The following is a 21,849-nucleotide window of genomic DNA, read 5'->3' on the forward strand; positions in this document are numbered from 1 at the left end:
GAGCTTCCCAGTGTCCTGTTATTTATTAAGTACTCACTTATCTTGTTACCTCTTCCAAAGTGCATCACTTTTATGAGTCTTAAATTCCATCTGTCACTGATCTTCCCAGCTGACTGACCCACTTATATTTTCCTGTAATCTAAGCTGCCTTACTATTAACCATCTGGCTGATCTTCACGATATTACCAAATTCACTCACTCATCCTCAACATCTGCAACTATCTTGTTTCTATGTGTCAATGTCTGGTGACAGTGGGGCTGGCAGGTGAAATGTGGAGATGATCGACTAAACAGATCCAGTGGGAATTTGGGAAGGTCCAAGCTGGTGAGGAGGGCAATCATGAAAGAAATATGAAGAATTTGGGGATCAGCTGGACTGAGAAGCTGACTATGTGACTCCGTCCATGAAGCATGACTGTTTTCCTTCAATTGTGATCCAAATAGTGAGTGGACAGTGGGTGTGAAAATGGTTTCTAGCACATGCCAGGGAACACATCGCCACCATATCACTGCAGCTGACATATGAAGATAGTGAGAGTGACAGAGAGCATGAGCCTTGGTGGGATGTGTGTGCAGTAGAGGAGATAGAGGGAGAGTGATGTTTTTGTGAGAAGATGTTGGCTCTTACCTTCAGAGTGGAGATGATCGTTGGCCTCCTGGCAGCATTGCTTGTGTTCTTACTCACTTTGTATGCAGCACTGACTCAGGTGGCAATCTAGGACCAGGTTGGTGGAGTCTGCTGGTGTGATCACCTCTGTAGACTTTGAGGGAAAGAGGTCAACCCACCTTTACACCATCTTGTTAACCAGGATCTCTGTCTATCAACAGAGTGAGCTGTCAATTTTCTTCTGTCCCCCATATCCGAGGCAATTGACAGGAGCTGTGCAGGGCAACTCCAGGCTGATGGGGGTCGACCTGGTGCATTACTGCCTTTTAACTATGGTGCTGGTGTCAGGAATCCTGGGAGGTCCCAGCAGTGGCACGTACTTCTGCCTTTGAGAGGAGGGCCGGTATGACCAATGGCACACCTTCAAGGTGTGGTGCATTGGTTATGAGGGACATTTCAGAAAATAATGTGAGAAGGTTAGATGGCTGTTTTTTTTTATATAGATGTGCATGCGATGGGCTGAAGGGCCTCTTTCTGTGCTATAGATCTCTATGACGCTGAGTCCAAATCTCGCCAGGCCATAGAGATAAACCATCCTTTAAATTCATTGAAATTAACATCACCAATTTCTGGTAAAAATTCAGCCTTTTGAAAATATTTGCCTCTACTTAGGACTCAAGCAACTATATAGAAAAGTACATCTTATAATTAAAGTTAGAACATTTGTCTTTAACTCAGTGGAACTGTCAGTATTTTTATTACAGCAAGTAAATCAATGACAATAACAAACTATTAAAATACAGTAAGAAAATCTATAAAATGGAGTGTTAATATCAGTACTTGTAAATTTTATTAGAAACAGTAAGTTAGCAGTTGCAAGGAAAACAAATACCACGTTTGTGTGGGTTTCCTCTGGGTACTCCGGTTTCATCCCACAATCCCAAGATACACAGGCCAGGCAATGCTAAATTGCCCATAGTGTTAGGTGCATTAGTCAGGGGTAAATAAATGATGGGGGAATGGGTCTAGGTGGGTTACTCTTCAGAGGGTCAGTGTAGACTTGTTAGGCCGAAAGGCCTGTTTCCATACTGTAGGGAATCTAATCTAATTATATGATTAGTTTGGATAAATATCAGTATTTTAAGTGCATTTCAGCTTGCTTTTTTAACATCCAGAAGTCAAATATATTTTTAGAAAAAAGAGTGGTGTTAATATGACTGAACAACTATTTAGTAAGATGGTAAACAATGATTGTTAATTAATATGTTAGATTGAAAAAGCATGCACTGTATTGTTATTTCAATCTTTGAAATTAAAATATAACTTAACAATTGTTCATGCAAAAAAGTACGTGTGTTGTGGGGCACATTCTACAAATGACATTTTAGGAAAATCACAGGAGATTTTGTACAGTTCTATATGCAGGGAGTAGGTAATCCTTTCTTTGATTGCAGACCAGTGAATGGTTTTCAAGCTGCTGTTAAAATTTCTTTTCATTGGGAATTGCAAGGAATCACAAAAGAAATCTTTGGTCCAAAGAATATGTCCCTGAAACAGAACAAGATGGAAAGCTGTTAAATGTCAACAGTTCCTTCCAAGGTCGCATTTCAGCTTTGACAGATCCTGTCAGGAATGGTTGAGTGGTGATGAGCAGCACTAGGTAATGGGTGATGCTAAATTCTAGCAGTGGTGCTAGTTAATAGACAATAGACAATAGGTGCAGGAGTAGGCCATTCTGCCCTTCTAGCCTGCACCACCATTCAATATGATCATGGCTGATCATCCTTAATCAGTATCCTATTCCTGCCTTATCTCCTCAACCCTTGATTCCACTATCCTTGAGAGCTCTATCCAACTCTTTCTTAAATGAATCCAGAGACTGGACTTCCACTGCCCTCTGGGGCAGAGCATTCCACACAGCCACCACTCTCTGGGTGAAGAAGTTTCTTCTCATCTCTGTCCTAAATGGTCTACCCCGTATTTTTAAGCTCTGTCCTCTGGTTCGGCACTCACCCATCAGCGGAAACATGTTTCCTGCTGCCAGAGTGTCCAATCCTTTAATAATCTTATATGTCTCAATCAGATCCCCTCTCAGTCTTCTAAGGGTATACAAGCCCAGTTGCTCCAGTCTTTCAGCGTAAGGTAGTCCCACCATTCCAGGAATTGACCTCGTGAACCTACGTTGCATTCCCTCAATAGCCAGAATGTCTTTCCTCAAATTTGGAGACCGGAACTGCACACAATACTCCAGGTGTGGTCTCACCAGGGCCCTGTATAGCTGCAGAAGAACCTCTTTGGTTTTATACTCAATCCCTCTTGTTATGAAGGCCAGCATGCTATTAGCCTTCTTCACTACCTGCTGTACCTGCATGCTTACCTTCATTGACTGGTGTACAAGAACACCCAGATCTCTTTGTACTGCTCTTTAGCTAAATTGATTCCATTTAGGTGGTAATCTGCCCTCCTGTTCTTGCCACCAAAGTGGATAACCATACATTTATCTACATTAAACTGCATCTGCCATGCATCTGACCACTCACCTAACCTGTCCAGGTCACCCTGTAATCTCCTAACATCCTCCTCACATTTCACCCTGCCACCCAGCTTAGTATCATCAGCAAATTTGCTAATGTTATTACTGATACCATCTTCTATATCATTAACATATATTGTAAAAAGCTGCGGTCCCAGTACTGATCCCTGCGGTACCCCACTGGTCACTGCCTGCCATTCTGAAATGGAGCTGTTTATCACTACTCTTTGTTTCTTTAATGTTGGCAGACAGGGATGGTGCAGGAGGGAGGGATTCCGGTTTCTGGACAACTGGGGTTCTTTCTGGGGAAGGTGGGACCTCTATAAAAAGGATGGTCTACACCTGAACCTGAGGGGCACCAGTATCCTTGGGGGGAGGTTTGCTAGTGCTCTTTGGGAGGGTTTAAACTAACTCCGCCGGGGCATGGGAACCTGGACTGTAGCTTTAAGGTACAGGACCTTGAGTGTAGGGAGGTTATGAATAATGCAGCGATCTCGAAGGAGGGTGCCTGTAAACAGAAGGGTGGATTGAAGTGTGTATACTTCAATGCCAGAAGTATAAGAAATAAGGTAGGTGAACTTGCAGCGTGGGTTGGTACCTGGGACTTCGATGTTGTGGCCATTACAGAGACATGGGTAGAACAGGGACAAGAATGGCGGTTGCAGGTTCCAGGGTTTAAATGTTTTAGTAGGATCAGACATGGGGGTAAAAAAGGGGGAGGTGTGGCATTACTTGTCAAAGATAGTATTACAGCAGTGGAATGGACGATGGAAGAGGACTTGCCATCTGAGGTAGTTTGGGCTGAGGTTAGAAATAGGAAAGGTGAGGTCATCCTGTTAGGTGTTTTCTACAGGCCTCCTAATAGTCCTAGAGAAGTAGAGGATAATATTGCGAGGATGATTCAGGAAAAGTGTGAAGGTAGCAGGGTGGTTGTTATGGGGGACTTTAACTTCTCAGATATTGACTGGGAGAGCTATAGCTCGAGTTCATTAGATGGGTCGGTGTTTGTCCAATGTGTGCAGGAGGGTTTCCTGACACAATATGTAGACAGGCCAACAAGAGGTGAGGCTATACTGGATTTGGTTCTAGGTAATGAACCAGGCCAGGTGTTAGACTTGGAGGTAGGTGAGCACTTCGGGGACAGTGACCACAACTCGGTGACTTTTACTTTAGTGATGGAGAGGGATAAGTGTGCGCCGCAGGGCAAGAGTTATAGCTGGGGGCAGGGAAATTATGATGCAGTGAGGCATGACTTAGGATGTGTGGATTGGAAAAACAGGCTTCAAGAGAAGAACACTAATGAGATGTGGGGATTGTTCAAGGAGCAGCTACTACGTGTCCTCGATAAGTATGTACCAGTCAGGCATGGTGTAAAGGGCCTTGTGAGGCAGCCGTGGTTTAGTAAGGAATTGGAATCCCTTGTGAAAGGGAAGAAGGTGGCATATGTAAAGATGAGGCGTGAAGGTTCAGTTGGGGCGATAGAGAGTTATAAGGTAGCCAGGAAGGATCTAAAGAGAGAGCTAAGAGAAGCGAGAAGGGGACATGAAAAGTCTTTAGCTGGTAGGATTAGGGAAAACCCAAAGGCTTTCTATAGGTATGTCAGGAATAAAAGGATGACTAGGGTAGGTATCGGTCCAGTCAAGGATAGTAGTGGGAAGTTGTGTGTGGAGGCGGAGGAGATTGGAGAGGCACTAAATCAATACTTTTCATCAGTATTCACCCAGGAACAGGACACTGTTGCTGATGTGAATATGGAGTCACAAATGATTAGAATGGATGGCCTGGAAATATGCAGGGAAGAGGTTCTGGGAATATTGGAGAGGATGAAAATAGATAAGTCTCCTGGGCCTGATGGCATTTACCCTAGGATCCTATGGGAAGCTAGGGAGGAGATAGCAGAGCCATTGGCCTGGATTTTTATGTCGTCATTGTCAACGGGAATAGTACCAGAGGACTGGAGGATAGCGAATGTGGTCCCCTTGTTCAAGAAAGGGAGTAGGGATAGCCCTAGTAACTATAGGCCAGTGAGTCTGACTTCAGTGGTGGGCAAAGTCTTAGAGAGAATGGTAAAGGATAAGATTTATGAACATCTGGATAGGAATAACGTGATCAAGGATAGCCAGCATGGTTTTGTGAAGGGCAGGTCGTGCCTCACAAACCTTATTGAGTTCTTTGAGAAGGTGACTAAGGAAGTGGACGAGGGTAAAGCAGTAGATGTTGTGTATATGGATTTTAGTAAGGCGTTCGATAAGGTTCCCCATGGTAGGCTAATGCTAAAACTACGGAGGTATGGCATTGAGGATACATTAGAGGTTTGGATTAGGAATTGGCTGGCTGGAAGGAGACAGAGGGTAGTAGTTGATGGACTATGTTCATCTTGGAGTGCAGTTACTAGCGGTGTACCACAAGGATCTGTTTTGGGACCATTGCTTTTTGTTATCTTTATAAATGATTTAGAGGAAGGGCTTGAAAGCTGGGTAAGCAAGTTTGCGGATGACACAAAAGTCGGTGGAGTTGTGGATAGTGAGGAAGGAAGTGGTAGGTTACAGCGGAATATAGATAAGTTGCAGAGCTGGGCAGAAAGGTGGCAAATGGAATTCAATGTAGCTAAGTGTGAAGTCATTCACTTTGGTAGGAGTAACAATAAGATGGATTACTGGGCTAATGGTAGGCTACTTGGTAGTGTGGATGAGCAGAGGGATCTTGGTGTCCATGTACACAGATCTCTGAAAGTTGCCACCCAGGTAAATAGTGCTGTGAGGAAGGCATATGGTGTACTGGGCTTTATTGGTAGAGGAATTGAGTTCCGGAGTCCTGAGGTCATGTTGTAACTGTATAAGACTCTGGTGCGGCCTCATCTGGAGTATTGTGTGCAGGTTTGGTCGCCATACTATAGGAAGGATGTGGAGGCATTGGAACGAGTGCAGAGGAGGTTTACCAGGATGTTGCCTGGAATGGTAGGAAAATCTTATGAGGAAAGGCTGAGGCACTTGGGGCTGTTCTCATTGGAGAAGAGAAGGTTTAGGGGAGATTTGATAGAGGTGTATAAGATGATTAGGGGTTTAGATAGGGTCGACACTGAGAACCTTTTACCGCTAATGGAGTCAGGTGTTACTAGGGGACACAGCTTTAAATTAAGGGGTGGTAGGTATAGGACAGATGTTAGGGGTAGATTCTTTACACAGTGGGTTGTGAGTTCATGGAATGCCCTGCCAGTAGCAGTGGTGAACTCTCCTTCTTTATGGTCATTTAAGCGGGCATTGGATAGGCATTTGGAAGTTATTGGGCTAGTGTAGGTTAGGTAGGATTCGGTCGGCGCAACATCGAGGGCCGAAGGGCCTGTACTGCGCTGTATCTTTCTATGTTCTATATTCTATGTACCTCTCCTACTAATAATACCACAGCTAACAACAATTGTCTCTTCATATCGATCTCACACTTCTGTAGGTTTGCTGCATTGTGATTTCTGACCGATTTCTCTCTTCCCTTCCACAGGGTCATCATAACCAAGTGTACTGACCATGCCACTATTCTTTTTCTAACTTAGATTCATAGAGTCATAGAGATGTACAGCATGGAAACAGACCCTTCCCAACCCAATCTAGTCCCACCTACCAGCACCCGGCCCATATCCCTCCAAACTCTTCCTATTCATATACCCATCCAAATGCCTTTTAAATGTTGCAATTGTACCAGCCTCCACCACTTCTTCTGACAGCTCACTCCATACCTGTACTACCCTCTGTGTGAAAACGTTGCCCCTTAGGTCACTTTTATATCTTTCCCCTCTCATGCTAAACCTATGCCCTTTAGTTCCGGACTCCCTGACCCCAGGGAAAAGACTTTGCCTATTTACCCTATCTATGCCCCTCATAATTTTGTAAACCTCTATAAGGTCACCCCTCAACCTCCAACGCTCCAGGGAAAACAGCCCCAACCTGTTCAGCCTCTCCCTGTAGCTCAAATCCTCCAACCCTGACAACATCCTTGTAAATCTTTTCTGAATCCTTTCAAGTTTCACAACATCTTTCCAATAGGAAGGAGACCAGAATTGCACGCTATATTCCAAAAGTGGCCTAACCAATGTCCTGTACAGATACAACATGACCTCCCAACTCCTGTACTCAATACTCTGACCAATAAAGGAAAGCATACCAAACGCCTTCTTCACTATCCTACCTACCTGCAAATCCACTTTCAAGGAGCTATGAATCTGCACTCCAAGGTCTCTTTGATCAGCAAAACTCCCTCGGACCTTACCATTAAGTGTGTAAGTCCTGCCAAGATTTGCTTTCCCTGTGGGCATCACTGGCTAGGACAGCGTTTATTGCCCATCCCTGATTATCCAGCGGGCAGCTAAGGGATACCAACATTGTTGTTGGTCTGGAGTCACGGTCGGTTGGTAATTTCCTCCCCAAAGGACATTAGCTAACCAGATGGGCTTATTTAAAAAAAACAATTATGGTCACCATTAGACAAGTATTTCGGATTTTTGTTGAATTTGGAATTCACCACAGGCCACGATTAGATTCGAACTTCTGATCCCGGAATTGGTCTGGTAGATCTGAATTGGTGCCATCAGTGTTAGACCATCACCTCCCCCAGAGTCACCGAGAGCAGAGAATCTTAGGAATTTTCTCTCCTGAAGGGTTTTGCATATTCCATCAGTGACTAAAATTTTCAGCTGATATGGGATTTTAGTTTCTCACGGAATCAAGGGATGTAAGAATGGGTGAGAAATTGGACTAAAATCCAAGTTCAGCCATGATTGATTCAACTGACAGTGCAGTCTGAATAAATCGTATGGTCTGCCCTCGCTACTTTTACCCTGTGTTAGTAAGAAAGCGTTCGAAGTGTGGGTTTTAACTTTAACTCCAGGCTGCATATGAATCTGATCATTTAAACACACACTACCCCACCATCATTACACTGAAACTCCCACCCCAGCACCTTCATCACGGGACAGCTATCCCACCCCCACACCAGACCAGATCTAACACCCCTTGCTCTCCACTATCCTTCCAGACCAAATTGACTGACTTGACCAAGACCCTATTCTGTTTCCAATCACCGCCAATCCCCAGTTCCAAAGACTACCATCCTAACCACAGCTGCCTCAACAGGCTTCAAATTCTCCAAACCCAACCAACACTAAGCACTCATTCACTTAACTCATCCCTCATCCACTGGTCACCCTATCCCTCACCCAACAAGGCACTCCATCACCTGGCACTCGACCAGCTCACCCACCTGGCATCTTACCTCCAGTCATCTGGCATCTTATAGCTGAAAGTGAGGACTGCAGATGTTGGAAATTAGAGTCAAGAGTGTGGTGCTGGAAAAGCACAGCAGGTCAGGCAGCATCCAAGGAGCAGGAAAATCGATGTTTCGGGCAAAAGCCCTTCATCAGGAATGAGCCTGGGAGCCTCAGATAGAGAGATAAATGTGAGGGGGTGGGCTGGGGTGAAGGTAGCTGAGAGTGCAATAGGTGGGTGGAGGTGGGGGGTAATGGTGGTAGGTCAGAGGGGAGGGTGGACCAGATAGGTGGAAAGGAAGAATGACAGGTGGGGCAGATCATGAAGGTGGTGCTGAGCTGGAAGGTTGGAACTGGGGTAAGGTGGAGGGAGGGGGAAATGAGGAAACTGGTGAAGTCCACATTGATGCCGTGGGATTGGTGGGTCCTGAGGCAGAAGATGAGGTTTTCTTCCTCCAGGTGTCAGGTGGTAAAGGAGTGGTGGTGGAGGAGGCCCAGGACCTGCATGTCCTCAGCGGAATGAGAGGGTGAGTTGAAGTGTTCAGCCACGGAACGCTGGTGTTGGTTGGTGTGGGTGTCCTGGAGATGTTTTCTGAAGTGCTCTGTGAACATCTACGGGACACGCACAACAATCAATCCCACCGCCCCATGGCCGAACACTTCAACTCCACCTCTCACTTCACCGAGGACATGCAGGTCTTGGGCCTCCTCCATCGTCACTCCCTTACCACCTGACGTCTGGAGGAAGAATGCCTCATTTTCCGCCTCGGGACCCTCCAACCCCATGGCATCAATATGGATTTTACCAGTTCCGTCATTTCCCCTCCCCCACCTTATCCCAGTTTCAACCTTCCAGCTCAGCACTGCTCTCATGACCTGTCCCACGTGTCCATCTTCCTTCCCACCTCTCCACTCCACCCTCCTCACTGACCTATCACACTCTCAGCTACCTTCTCTCCAGCCCCAACCCCTCCCATTTATCTCTCCACCCCCAAGGTTCACAGCCTAATTCCTGATGAAGGGCATTTGCCCGAAATGTCGATTTTCCTGCTCCTCGGAGGCTGCCTGATCTGCTGTGTTTTTCCAGCATCACACTCTCGACCTGGCACCTCATGTCATGCCCCCCACCCTCCATACCTATTGTCATTGTATCTGTTCACTCACCTGCCACCCTACCCTATCACATACCTTAGACACCTATGTTCTCTCAGCAGCTGTTAAAGTGAAATCCAGACTTTTCAACCTTGGAAAAACAGAAGCTTGTGTGGAAATAAGGGACACTGTTTCAACATAGATCCACTCACTGCTGTGGATTCCAGGCCATGACTCGACAGCTTCAGTTGGGTAGCCTCCTGGCCCAGAGGTTTGCACCGGGAACACCTCCAAATTTAAGTGGGTATTTTTTTGTCCAATAAGAGCCAGAATTAAGGAATCTGTTCCTGATCAGAACAGCTAGGCCAATACCTAATTGCAAGTACAGTGTATGTACTTTTGGATTTTCATGAAACTCCCACCTGAAGCTTAAGATATTGCTCAAGTTTTTGTACGCATTTTAATTTGTGAAAAAACAGCCTGGTATTTTCTTCATGAGTTTATTAAAAGTGTAAGTATATTATGGTGATTCATCGCAGGACTAACTAAGGCAGTATACATCGCCAACCTTCTAATATCCAGAAACTGACTGCTCAACAATAATGCAATTTTGTCAATTAGGACCACCAGTTTTTTTTTCCCCTGGAGAACAGTAAGTATTTGAAATAGCTGCTGGCTTGCACAGTGAGAGCCTATTCACTACAATTATTTCAAGTGAGAGCTGATTTCTATTTTCTGGCTGGGCCTGCTATTACCTCATGTGCATTAGCAAGACCACAGTGATCTCCTGAACTGACTTTGATTGCTCAAGAGTGAATCAGAGGACAAGTTGTAGAGTCAAAGAGGTCTGCAGCATAGAAAAAGTCCCTTTGGCTCATCTTGTTCACGCTGGTCAAAAACAACCAGCTATCTAATTGCAGCACTTGGCCCATAGCCTGGTATGCTTGCCATCACAAGTGCACATCTTAAATACTCCTTGCAGGTTTCTGCCTTTACCACCCTTACAGGCAATGAGTTACAGCTTCCCATCACCCTCTAAGTTAAAAACAAGATTTTCCTCACATACCCCTTCCAGTTTCTGCTGCTTTCCTTAAATCTATTCTACATGGTAATTAGTTCTCCAGCAAGGGGAGAAGTTTCTTCTTGTCTACCCTATGTATGTCCTTCATAATTCTTTACACCTCAATCATGGCCTCTCTCTATCTCCTCTGCTCTAAGTAAAACAAAATCTTTCTTCCTAATTGAAACTCTTCAACCCAGGCAACATCCTGGTAAATGACCTCTCACCCTCTCCAGTGCTATTACATTCCTCCTAGATTATGGATTCCAGACTGCACACAATGCATAAGCTGTGGCATAATCTCCCTGCTCTTAAACTCTATGCCTCGGCTTGTAATTGCAAGTATCCCATATACCTCTTAACCACTCTATCCATCTCTCCCACTACTTTAAGGGACTGGCATACATGCACCCAAGGTTCCCCTGACTCCCAGTGCTTCCTAGGGTCCTACCTTCATCATGTATTCCCTTGCCTTGTTGAGAGGCATTTGGATGGGTATATGAATCGGAAGGGTTTGAAGGGATATGGGCCGGGTGCTGGTAGGTGGGACTAGATTGGGTTGGGATATCTGGTCGGGATGGATGGATTGGACCAAAGGGTCTGTTTCCATGCTGTACATCTCTATGCCTATGACTCTAAGTGCATCATCTCCCATTTATCTAGATTAATTTCCTAGAATTTCATGCTAAAATTATACACTTGCATCTTATAGGCTGCTTTCCTGTTGATCCTCTTCAATCTATTGTCACTGATTCCATTCCTCTTCCTCGCAGCTCTCTGGCATTGGGACTTCTCCAAATCATCATTTAGTATTGACCAAAATAAGCCTCCCACCACTTTTCTGGACCATCACCAAGAATCCTTATTTCCAATGGCCCGACATAGCCCAATATTCCTCATACTCTTTATTCAGTTCATGGGATGTGGGGATCAATGATTGGGCTGACACCTTTTGCCCGTTACCATTTGAAGATTGTGGTAGCTGACTTCGTAGAAGAAATAACTAGGCCATTGAAAATCTGGTGGAAAAGATGGTTTGGAGTAGTTTCTTAAAATTGAAAAGACTGGCTAGGAAGAGCTCAAGGAAGTGAAAGATCCATTAAAGACTAGACTCTGAGAACTGGATGTATACGAAAGCTGGGAAATGCAAATCATTGCATCTTGCATGAGGAATAACATTTAAGACTATTAGCCCTCATGCCTACAATGGAATAAATTCTACAGTAATGGTGTATGTAAGTATAGAAACTAGGAAGTTGCTTTCTGACTTGAGAACATGAGAAATAGGAGCAAGTGAAGGATTGCTACAAAAACCCATCTGGATCACTAATGCCCTTTAAATAAGGAAATCTGTCATCTTACCTGGTCTGACCTACCTGATGGACTGCAATGTAGTTGACTATTAACTGCCTTCTAGACAGTTAGCCATGGACAAAATATGCTGGTTTGGCCAGTAATACCTGCACTCTATCAACAAATGTTTACAAATCTGGTATTTCCTGGCTCAGTAACTAAGCATTTCAGTGGCGATTTTTAAGGCTGAGACGACACCATGTCAGGGGATGCAATGATCCAGCGATGTTATCACTCCACTATTCATCCAGAGACTCAGGTAATATTCTAGGATTTGAACCCTGTCCTGGCATATGATAGCATTTTAATTCAGAGTTGACACTGTGGTGCTGGAAAAGCACAGCAGGGCAGGCAGCATCACATGAGCAGGAGAGTCAACGTTTCGGCATAAGTTCTTCAGCTGCTGCTTGACCTGCTGTGCTTTTTCAGCACCACACTCTCAACTCTGATTTCCAGCACCACACTCTCAACTCTGATTTCCAGCATTTGCAGTCCTCACTTTCTCCTAGAATTTTAATTCCATCGAATGATGATTGTGAAACAACGTCAATTGTTGTTTAAAAAAACCCAAATGATTCACTAATGTCCTTTCGGGAAGGAAACTGCCATCCTTTCCTGGTCTGGCCTACACGTGACTCCAGACCCAAGCAATATGGCTAACTCTTAACAGCTCTCTGGTCAATAAATGCTGGCCTGGTCAGTAATACCCACATCCCATAAATGTGTAATCTTATCCTGTTACACACACCTGTTAGCCCCCCACCCTGTAGAAGTCTCAGTACTGAAAAGGCTCTGGTATCTGGTATGGGTTATTTCCTGTTCTAAAAGACCCCCCGTGAGAAGTCTTGAGTTCAGCTCTAAACCCTGGCCAAGGTACATTGTTCGCACAACCTAGGCCGGCGATTTTATGCAGATAAACACAATGTCATAATCTATACACAGCGAAATTCTCCATAATGTTAAACCTGGGCTGAGAGTGTCCTCTTATCAGGAAGGAAGGAAAAGATTTCACAGAACTATTCTGACGTGAAAGAGACTTCTGGCTAATGCCCCAACCAACATTAAACGTCAACAAATGTGCGGGAACTTATGAGGAAAAGGGATGTCACGGGTCAACAGCAATATTTTTCTGGCTAGAAAGCGCTGGGAGATGTCGAGTTGCGGAAGGCGCTTTCCAAATCCAAACTGTGTTTACCACGTAGACGTTGCGCTGTGATAGTCTAGCACACATTTGAGCCAAAACCTTTGGCTTGGGACTTTTTTTTTAATTCGTAAGGCGCTATATAAATGCAAGCGGTGGAGGCGAGTGACTTGATAAATACTCAATGTCCTTCGCTATTCTAGAATTCGTGGCATTTGTCAGTGAATCGCAGTACATTACAGGAAGAAAGTGTGTGCTACTTTGTTGAGTGAGTCATTCACTCCTGACAGTATCTGCAAATATGGTTGAGTGTGTTATCACTGCTCCCCCTAATGGCAAGGCCAGGAGGGGGTATGTGTCTGTTTGTGTGCGCGCAGAGAGAGAGAGAGAAAGACTTACTTAGGGCAGCAAAGCAATTCTTGGAAGCTGCAATAACACACAATCTCGCAGTCGTCCCCAGCCCAGAAGTGATCCGTCAACCCCTGGTCTATGGGCCGTAAGTGTTCGGTCCCTTCGGGGATGTTATGGCAGCTTCGACCCTGCAACAGCTTTTTGTAACACGACGGACGATTTGTCGGTATGGCTTGGGTAACCAGCAGCAAGCTCAAAAGCATAAGAACAATGGGCTTTTTCATTTTCCACTGGAGGCTGAGAGGCAGAACATGCCAGATCTTTAATCGACAAGTATATTTTTTAACACAGAGATATAAAACAACCCGGAAGACTTCGCCATGTTTAGATAAGCAAAAAAAACATAAATATTGATTTTATTTTTCTCCCACTTTTGTAATTCCTTCCTTGGAATAATAACTTTAAATAAATAAATCCAAAAAAATTGAAATCCGCAATAAATATACGCTTTTGATTCCGTGCCTTTGCATTGTAAGTTCACCTGAAACAAATCTATTAAATAAGGATAATTTTACAGTCCAGGAAGGCGTATGTGTGAGGGGATAGTCAGTCAGTCATTCTCAGTCAGACAGGGTGGTTGCTACGTTACCAATTCATATAGAATTGCACACGTGAAAAACAAACAAAAATAAGATTTTTAAAAATATATAACTGCTTTTTTGTATGAAATGGAAAGAAACGGGAGGAAACACATGCAAAAGTAGCACATTTAAGGAATCATTGATTTTTTTTAAAAAAAGGCCACACTTTGAACCTAGCCATAATCTGCTATTGCAAACTAGAAATTATCTGTTAACATTTAAGATAATTCAGTTGTGACGGTAAATGGAATGAGTTGAGAGCAGGTTATATATATTAAATTTACTTTGAAGATTAATTGCTGAGGTCCAACTGTTGCTGCTCCCTTTTTTATACAGATGCGGAACGGAGGATTTTGAATACATGTTTATTTACACAATAGAATGAATGTTTAAATTTGTGATGCAAAGATCACTTACCTTTCTAGAGTAGTGTGTGCCTACTGCTGAGGAGGACAGATGTGAACGCCTGGGCACTCTCCCTCAGTATGGATTTGTAGAGACAGCAGCCACAAACGGGGCTTTGTGCTGGTCAGCTTGTAGCCAAAGCTCACAGGCTCTCTTCTCCCACCCCCCTCAGCCATCCAGGGATTAAAAATAACTAGCTCACTTCAACAGCCAGGATCCAGGGGGGAAACATTACGTGTTAAGAGAGAAAAGAAACAGTCACTTCACTTTGGAAGGAAGCGTTGAATGCATGAGAGCAGGAGGAATGAGAGACTGCCTTCACCCAGTCCCCTTAACCCTATGTTAAGGGTCTGCAGGGAACATATGTCATCGTTTGCATCATCCCCTGTTGGGAAAGACCTGTTTTGATGAAGGTAGCAGTCCAGTTGTGAAGGTAGAATTTAGATCCATCCAGCTTAAAGCCTCCCTTTGTTCTTAAATCCTTCACAGGCCTCTGTCTCTTGGCTGCAGTCTATCTACATAACGAAAAGAGGCTCTTCGGCCCATCATGTCCATGTGGGTCATCTATTCTGATCCCATTTTCTAGCACTTGGCCCTTAGCTGTGTATAGTGAGAGTGTTGTAAGTGTTTTTGTATTGAGGGTTCCTGTCTCTATCACCCTTTCAGGCAGTGAATTCCAGAAACGCAGAAGACTCTGGGTGAAAGAAAATCCTCAAATCCTCCTTACTTTAAAACTATGCCTCCTAATTGTTGATCTGAACTTTGTACAGCTCAGTTCTCCCACCCCAGCCTCAACAACCTCAGGGCTGTTTAGTTTCAATTCTCAGCGGCATCGCTTCAGCCTAGGCAATAGTCTGGTGAACCTCCTCTGCAGCCATTCCTTCCTGCAATATGGTGACCCGAACTGCACAAAGTAGTGAAGCTGTAGCCTCGCCAATGCTATATACAGTATAGTCCAGTCATGACCTCTGTGTTCACTGCTGAGCTTTTCCAGCAATTTCTGTTTCTGTTGCATTTGACTTCTTAAACACCGTGTCTACCTGTCCTGCAGCCTTCACTGATCTATGGACATGCACACCAAAATCCTTCATCTCCTCTGTACTTGCTAGGGTTGAAAATGCGTTGCTGGTTAAAGCACAGCAGGTCAGGCAGCATCCAAGGAATAGGAAATTCGACGTTTCGGGCATAAGCCCTTGGCCCTACCATACAAACTATGACATCTGACCAGTTTATCTGCTTGAAAAGGAAATACTAACGACTTCGGGGTTCTGTTACGTTTAGCTAGCATACCCCAATGATATATTTCTGGGATTTGATAGCTCTGTATTTCAGCTGACGTTAAAACAGAAGAGGGCAAAATTGATATTAAAAGAAGGAAGTTATCTCCCTTTACCCCACGTGTTTCTATTGTAGGGGCGCTTCCCTCCTTTTGAAACGTGCGGCTTCCTCGTCCCAAGGCGATACAAGTTGCTTTCTGGACTTTTTCTGTTAACCCTGATACGCTGTGAACACAAAGAATAGCTGCAGAATTGGTGGCTGTCAGAGCGGGCTGTTTGGTTGTAAAACAACTGGCTCCCGGAAGCTAAGAGATGACGGCGACCAGGAGACTTGGGTAAAGTCGAACAAAGCATCGAGTTCGCTGCAGCCGCGAGCTAATCTCTGCAAAGCTGTCAGTGAACCGAGCGCTTTGTCCGGTTACTTTTATTTTGTTCTCGTTTTGCTGCAGCTGTTTCACGTTTGTCTGCAACACCGCAATCTTTCCGATGAGTGTAACTCGGTGTTGCTCAACATTCATTCACAACTGCATGCACGCAGACTCACAGAGAGAAAGAGAACTGAAAACCAATTTGCCACAGCGTGTTCAAAAGTGAAAGAATCTCACAAGGAGGAGGAGGAGGAGGAAAGGTGGAGTTGCTTTTTTTAAATAGGGAGGGTGGAAGAGATGAAGGGAATGGCATTCTGCCCCCTGCTGACAGCTGAGTGATGTACTAAAGTATGAGAGAACACGCAACACGCCCAGTTCATTCGCTCGATTTAAATATCATCCCATGATATTTCAGGGCATAAGTAGTATTTCGCTGTAGGTGTTACTACTCTTGGAGATTAATCTTGTTCAGATTTTAAACCAGGTAGGATGACTGATACAAACACTCAGAAACTGCAGGTTGGGGGCACCTATGGAGAGAGACAAAGTTAACGTTTGGAGCCAGTTATTCTTCCTCAGAATTACTAGTCAGGATGCTACAGGGAGAGGTTGAATAGGCTGGGGCTGTTTTCCCTGGAGCGTCGGAGGCTGAGGGGTGACCGTATAGAGGTTTATAAAATCATGAGGGGCATGGATAGGATAAATAGATAAAGTCCTTTCCCTGGGTGGGGGAGTGGAGAACTGGAGAGCATAGGTTTAGGGTGAAAGGGGCAAAATATAAAAGAGACCTAAGGGGCATTTTTTTCAGGCAGACGGTGGTACCTGTATGTAATGAGCTGCCAGAGGAAGTGATGGAGACTGGCTCAATTGCAACATTTAAAAGGTATCTGGATGGGTATATGAATAGGAAGGGTTTGGAGGGATATGGTCCGAGTGCTGGCAGGTGGGACTAGATTGGGTTGGGATATCTGGTCAGCGTGGACAAGGTGAACCAAAAGGTCTGTTTCCGTGCTCTACATCTCTATGGCTGATTGGTCAGGGTGTTGTCTTGAGACATGAACCAGCAAATGTCATTCGCCTGTTTTGTTGAGTTGAAACAGGCGCAGTGCATGTCTGCATATGGCAGGATGCCTCATTGTCAGAACTTTCCAACAAGCACAAAAACATCACCTGGTTGGTGGTGAAAAGGGGGAAGCACAGCAGATCAGGCAGCATTCCCACCTGACCTGCTGTGCTTTTCCAGCACCAGACTCTTGACTCTAATCTCCAGCCTCTTCAGTCATTACTTTTGCCTGGTAGTGAGAAGGGCACTGCCTGTAAGATCCTTTCTGTATGAACAGTCAGCTGCGTCACTGCACGCTGCTCTCAAAGTGGCTGTGTGGGGAATGAGACTGTCACACATCTTCTGGACTGTGTCTTTGCAAAGGAAGTCTGGAGAGCGGTGCAATGGTTTTTGTTGAGGTTTGTCCCAAGTAGCTCCGTGACATGGGAACTTTGTGCTGTACGGTCTGTTCCCTGGGATTCACACTGAGACAAACATCAAATGCAACTGGAGGACTATCAACTTGGTGAAAGATGCTCTTTGGTCTGCCTGGAACTTGTTGGTACAAGGAGCTGACCTCAAATGAGTGTCACAAGGTCCAAGGTCCAGGACCACATGCTGAGGGATGCACTAAAACTTGGGGCAGCTGCTGCCAAGGTACAGTGGGGAAAGACCACCGATCTTTCTGCCAAAACACAGCGGGAGTCCGTTCAGTTATTGGACCACCCCTTCTGGTGCCTCAAATACATGTGAATAGTATCTTGCATAATTAAGAAATGCCTTTGAGTGTTTACAACCATACAGCAAGACAAACCCCAATGTTTGTTCTCCATATGCAAAGAATGTACAGAACTGAACTACATTTGTAACCATGTATGTACACAGGTTTTTATGCATACATATATATATTTGCCAATGAGAAAGAAAGATCAGGGCTCTGTGTATTCATATATGTAGATTACAGTACACAAAAGTGTGCCACACAGCAATCTTGACTGGTAAACCTAATTTGGTTGCCATCATAAATTTTCATATACTCAGGATTGTCCAGTAAATGCCGTCCAATCGGAAAATCACAACTAATGTTGGACACTGTGTTGTGCGTTTTGCAAGCATGGGGTGGTTAGGTACAGACAGTGCTTGTTGTAACCCGGTCCACAGGATATTCTTGTTGGGGCAGTCTGCAAGTCCTTCCTCCATATGGTCTTTTTTGCCTGACATCACACCAGCATTGAAGGTCATTTGTCTCACTATTCATTTGTGTGATAAGCAGAATTTTGGCTTGAAGGTAGTGTCCTGCTAATAGGAGCACCATTTGTATAGCTACAGTGCAATTTATCAGGTATTGAGCTTGCTGTGGTGGAAATTCAAACTAAATTGAAGTCACATTTGCACCACACAAATGCCAGGTAATGACCATCTCCAACAAGGGAGGATCTAGACATTGGTCCTTGACATTCATTGGAATTACCATCACCAGAATCCCCACTATTGACAACCTGCAGGTTGCCATTGACCAGAAACTGAATTCGAACTGTCATTTAAATACTGTGGGTGGCACGGTGGCACAGTGGTTAACACTGTTCCCTCACAGCGCCAGAGACCCGCCTCAGGCGACTGTCTGTGTGGAGTTTGCACATTCTCCCCGTGCCTGCGTGGGTTTCCTCCGGGTGCTCTGGTTTCCTCCCACAGTCCAAAAATGTGCAGGTTAGGTGAATTGGCCATGCTAAATTGCCCGTAGCGTTAGGTGTAGGGGAATGGCTTTGGGTGGGTCGGTGTAGTCTTGTTGGGCTGAAGGGCCTGTTTCCACACTGTAAGTAATCTAATCTAAAGTGAAGGTCAGTGCTTGGGAATTCAGTAGCTTCTGACTGCTCTGCCTGTTCATCATCTACAAGATAGATGTCAGGAGTGTGATGGAATTCTCCCCACTTGACTGGATGGATGCAACTCCAACAACACTCAAGAACCTTGATACCATCCATGACAAAGCAGTCCACTTGATTGGCATCCACACGCATCCACTCCCTCCTCTATTGACAGTAGGACCAGGTTGTACTATCTGAAAGATGCACTGCAGAAATTCACCAAAGTTCCTTGGACAGCACCTTCCAAACCGCCAGCCTCTAACAGCCAGGAGGACAAGGACTGCAGATACATGGGAACACTATCATCTGTAATTTCGTCTGCAGGCCAGTCACCATTCGAGCTTGCAAATATATTGCTGTTTTTTTGTCATTGGAGCAAAATCCTAGAACGCCATCCCTAAGGCCTTTAGGGTGTTCTTAGACCAAATGGATTGCAGAGGTTCAAAAATGCATCTCCATCTGCTCCACCATTCAATTGGGTCAGGCCCTTTGGTCCAACTCGTCCATACCAACTGGATATCCTGGATAAATCTAATCCCATTTGTCAGCATTTGGCCCATATCCCTCTAAACCCTGGATAAAAGCAAATTACTGTGGATGCTGGAATCTGAAACCATAAGAGAAAATGCTGGAAAATCTCAGCCTGTCTGGCAGCATCTGTAAGGAGAGAAAAGAGCTGACGTTTCGAGTCTAACTGCCCCTTTAAGCTAAAGACAGCTTGAACAAAGGGTCAGTTAGACTGGAAACATCAGCTCTTTTCTCTCCTTACAGATGCTGCCAGACAGGCTGAGATTTTCCAGCATTTTCTCTTTTGGTCCCCCTAAACCCTTCCTGGACATACACTGATCCAGAGGCCTTTTAAATGCTGTAACTGTACCAGCCTCCACCACTTTCTCTGGCAGCTCATTCCATACACGCATCACCCTAAGTGTGAAGAGATTGCCCCTTAGGTCCCTTTTAAATCCTTCCCCTCTCACCGTAAACCTATGACCTCCTCCACCCCGGGAGAAGACCTCATCTATTTATCCTCTCCATACCCCTCAAGATTTTATAACCTCTATATGGTCACCCCTCAGCCTCTGACACTCCAGGGAAAAGAGCCTGTTCCACCTCTCTCTATACCTCAAACCCTCCAACCCTGGCAACATCCTTGTAAATCTTTCTGAAGTGTTTCAAGTTTCATAACATCCTTCTTTGCGGAGGGAGACCAGAATGGCTCACAATATTCCAAAAGTGGCTTAACTAATGTCCTGTATTGCTGCAACATGACCTCCCAACTTATGTACTCAGTGCACTGAACAATAAAGGAAAGCATATCAAACACCTTCTTCACTATCCTATCTACCTGCAACTCCACTTTCAAGAAACTATGAGCCTGTACTTGAAGATCTCTTTGTTCAGCAACACTCCTCAGGACCTTATAAATTAGTCCTGTCCTGATTCGCATTTCCAAAATGCAACACCTCCCATTTGTCTGAATTAAACACCATCTGTTATTCCTTGGCCAATTAGCCCATCTAATCAAGATTCCATTGTGCTCTGAAGTAACCTTCTTCACTGTCCACTACACCTCCAATTTTGGTATCATCTGCAAACTTACTAACTATACCTCTTATGTTCACAACCAAATCAGTTATATACATAACGAAAAGCAATGGATCCAGCATCGATCCTTGTGCCACTCCACTGTTCACAGGCTTCCAGTATGAAAAACAACCCTCCACCACCAGCCCCTGTCTTCTACCTTTGAGCTAGTTCTGTATCCAAATGGCTAGTTCTCCCTGTATTCCATGTGATCTAACCTTGCTAACCAGTCTACCATGTGGAACCTTCTCAAACACCATTTCTCCTGTCCACTTTGCTGAACAACCTACTCATTTTCTATTTCTTGTGGCCTTAAGGCATCTCATCACCACCTTCTCAAGGGCAACTAGGGATGGGCAATAAATACTGGCCTTGCCAGTGATGCCCACATCCCATCAGTCAATAAAAGCAAATTGGAAACCAGTTGGCTAATTTTTGTATCAATTTTGTGTGACTTGCCTTCCGTCATATGTCTGATGTATCAATAGTGAAGTAACAGCTATGTATCTATCAGAGTGTGTGACTTGATGGGAAACTATGACCTTATAATTAGATTAGATTCCCTACAGTGTGGAAACAGGCCCTTCAGTCCAACTAGTCCACACCGACCCTCCGAAGGGTCACCCACCTAAGAACCATTCCCCACATTTACCCCTGAGAAATGCACCTAACACTATGGGCAATTTAACATGGCAAATCCACCTAACCTGAACATCTTTGGACTGTGAGAGGAAACCGGACCACTCAAAGGAAACCCACACATACATGGGGAGAATGTGCAAACTCCACACGGACAGTCACCCAAGGCTGGAATCCAACCCAGGTCCCTGGTGCTGTGAGGCAGCAGTACTAACCACTGAGCCACCGTGCCACCTTTGTTAGTGCCACTTAGCTTCTTGATGGTAGACTGCAAATTGCTGAGGAAAACATTGTTTGGAATAAGACTTTGGCCCATACTTCTGGTAGAATGGTAGAAATCACAGCCAGGGATTTAGTGCTGAAGTGATGGTTATTGATATAAAATAGAGAACTACGGATCCTGGAGATCTGAAATAAAAACAGAAATTGCCAGAGGGACTCAGCATTTCTGGCAGCATGTGTAGAGAGAAAACAGACTTCACGTTTCAAGTTAGGTGACTCTTCATCAGAACTCAGTGGTGGATATTGAGTTCTGTAGTAAAAGGACTTGTATTGTGACAATGTTATTTCCAACAACGCAGCCCAGGCACACATGTTTTGCACTCAATGTGGACTGCTTCCGTGTGTGAGGAGCTAT

General features: G+C 44.7%; 1 protein-coding gene across 1 annotated transcript; it reads right to left on the reverse strand.

The window, feature by feature from the left end:
• Window positions 1-1,341: 1,341 nt before the first annotated feature.
• Window positions 1,342-14,998, reverse strand: LOC132826753 (scrapie-responsive protein 1-like). The gene is made up of 3 exons (XM_060842923.1): window positions 14,450-14,998; window positions 13,440-13,688; window positions 1,342-2,155 (listed from the first exon to the last, which is right to left on the reverse strand). Exons 2-3 carry the CDS (start codon window positions 13,673-13,675, stop codon window positions 2,101-2,103), a joined length of 291 nt encoding a protein of 96 aa, XP_060698906.1. The 5' UTR covers window positions 13,676-13,688; window positions 14,450-14,998; the 3' UTR covers window positions 1,342-2,100.
• Between the last annotated feature and the right edge of the window lie 6,851 nt (window positions 14,999-21,849).

This window comes from Hemiscyllium ocellatum, chromosome 2 (assembly GCF_020745735.1).
Source record: "Hemiscyllium ocellatum isolate sHemOce1 chromosome 2, sHemOce1.pat.X.cur, whole genome shotgun sequence".
NCBI classification, from domain to species: Eukaryota; Metazoa; Chordata; class Chondrichthyes; order Orectolobiformes; family Hemiscylliidae; genus Hemiscyllium; species Hemiscyllium ocellatum.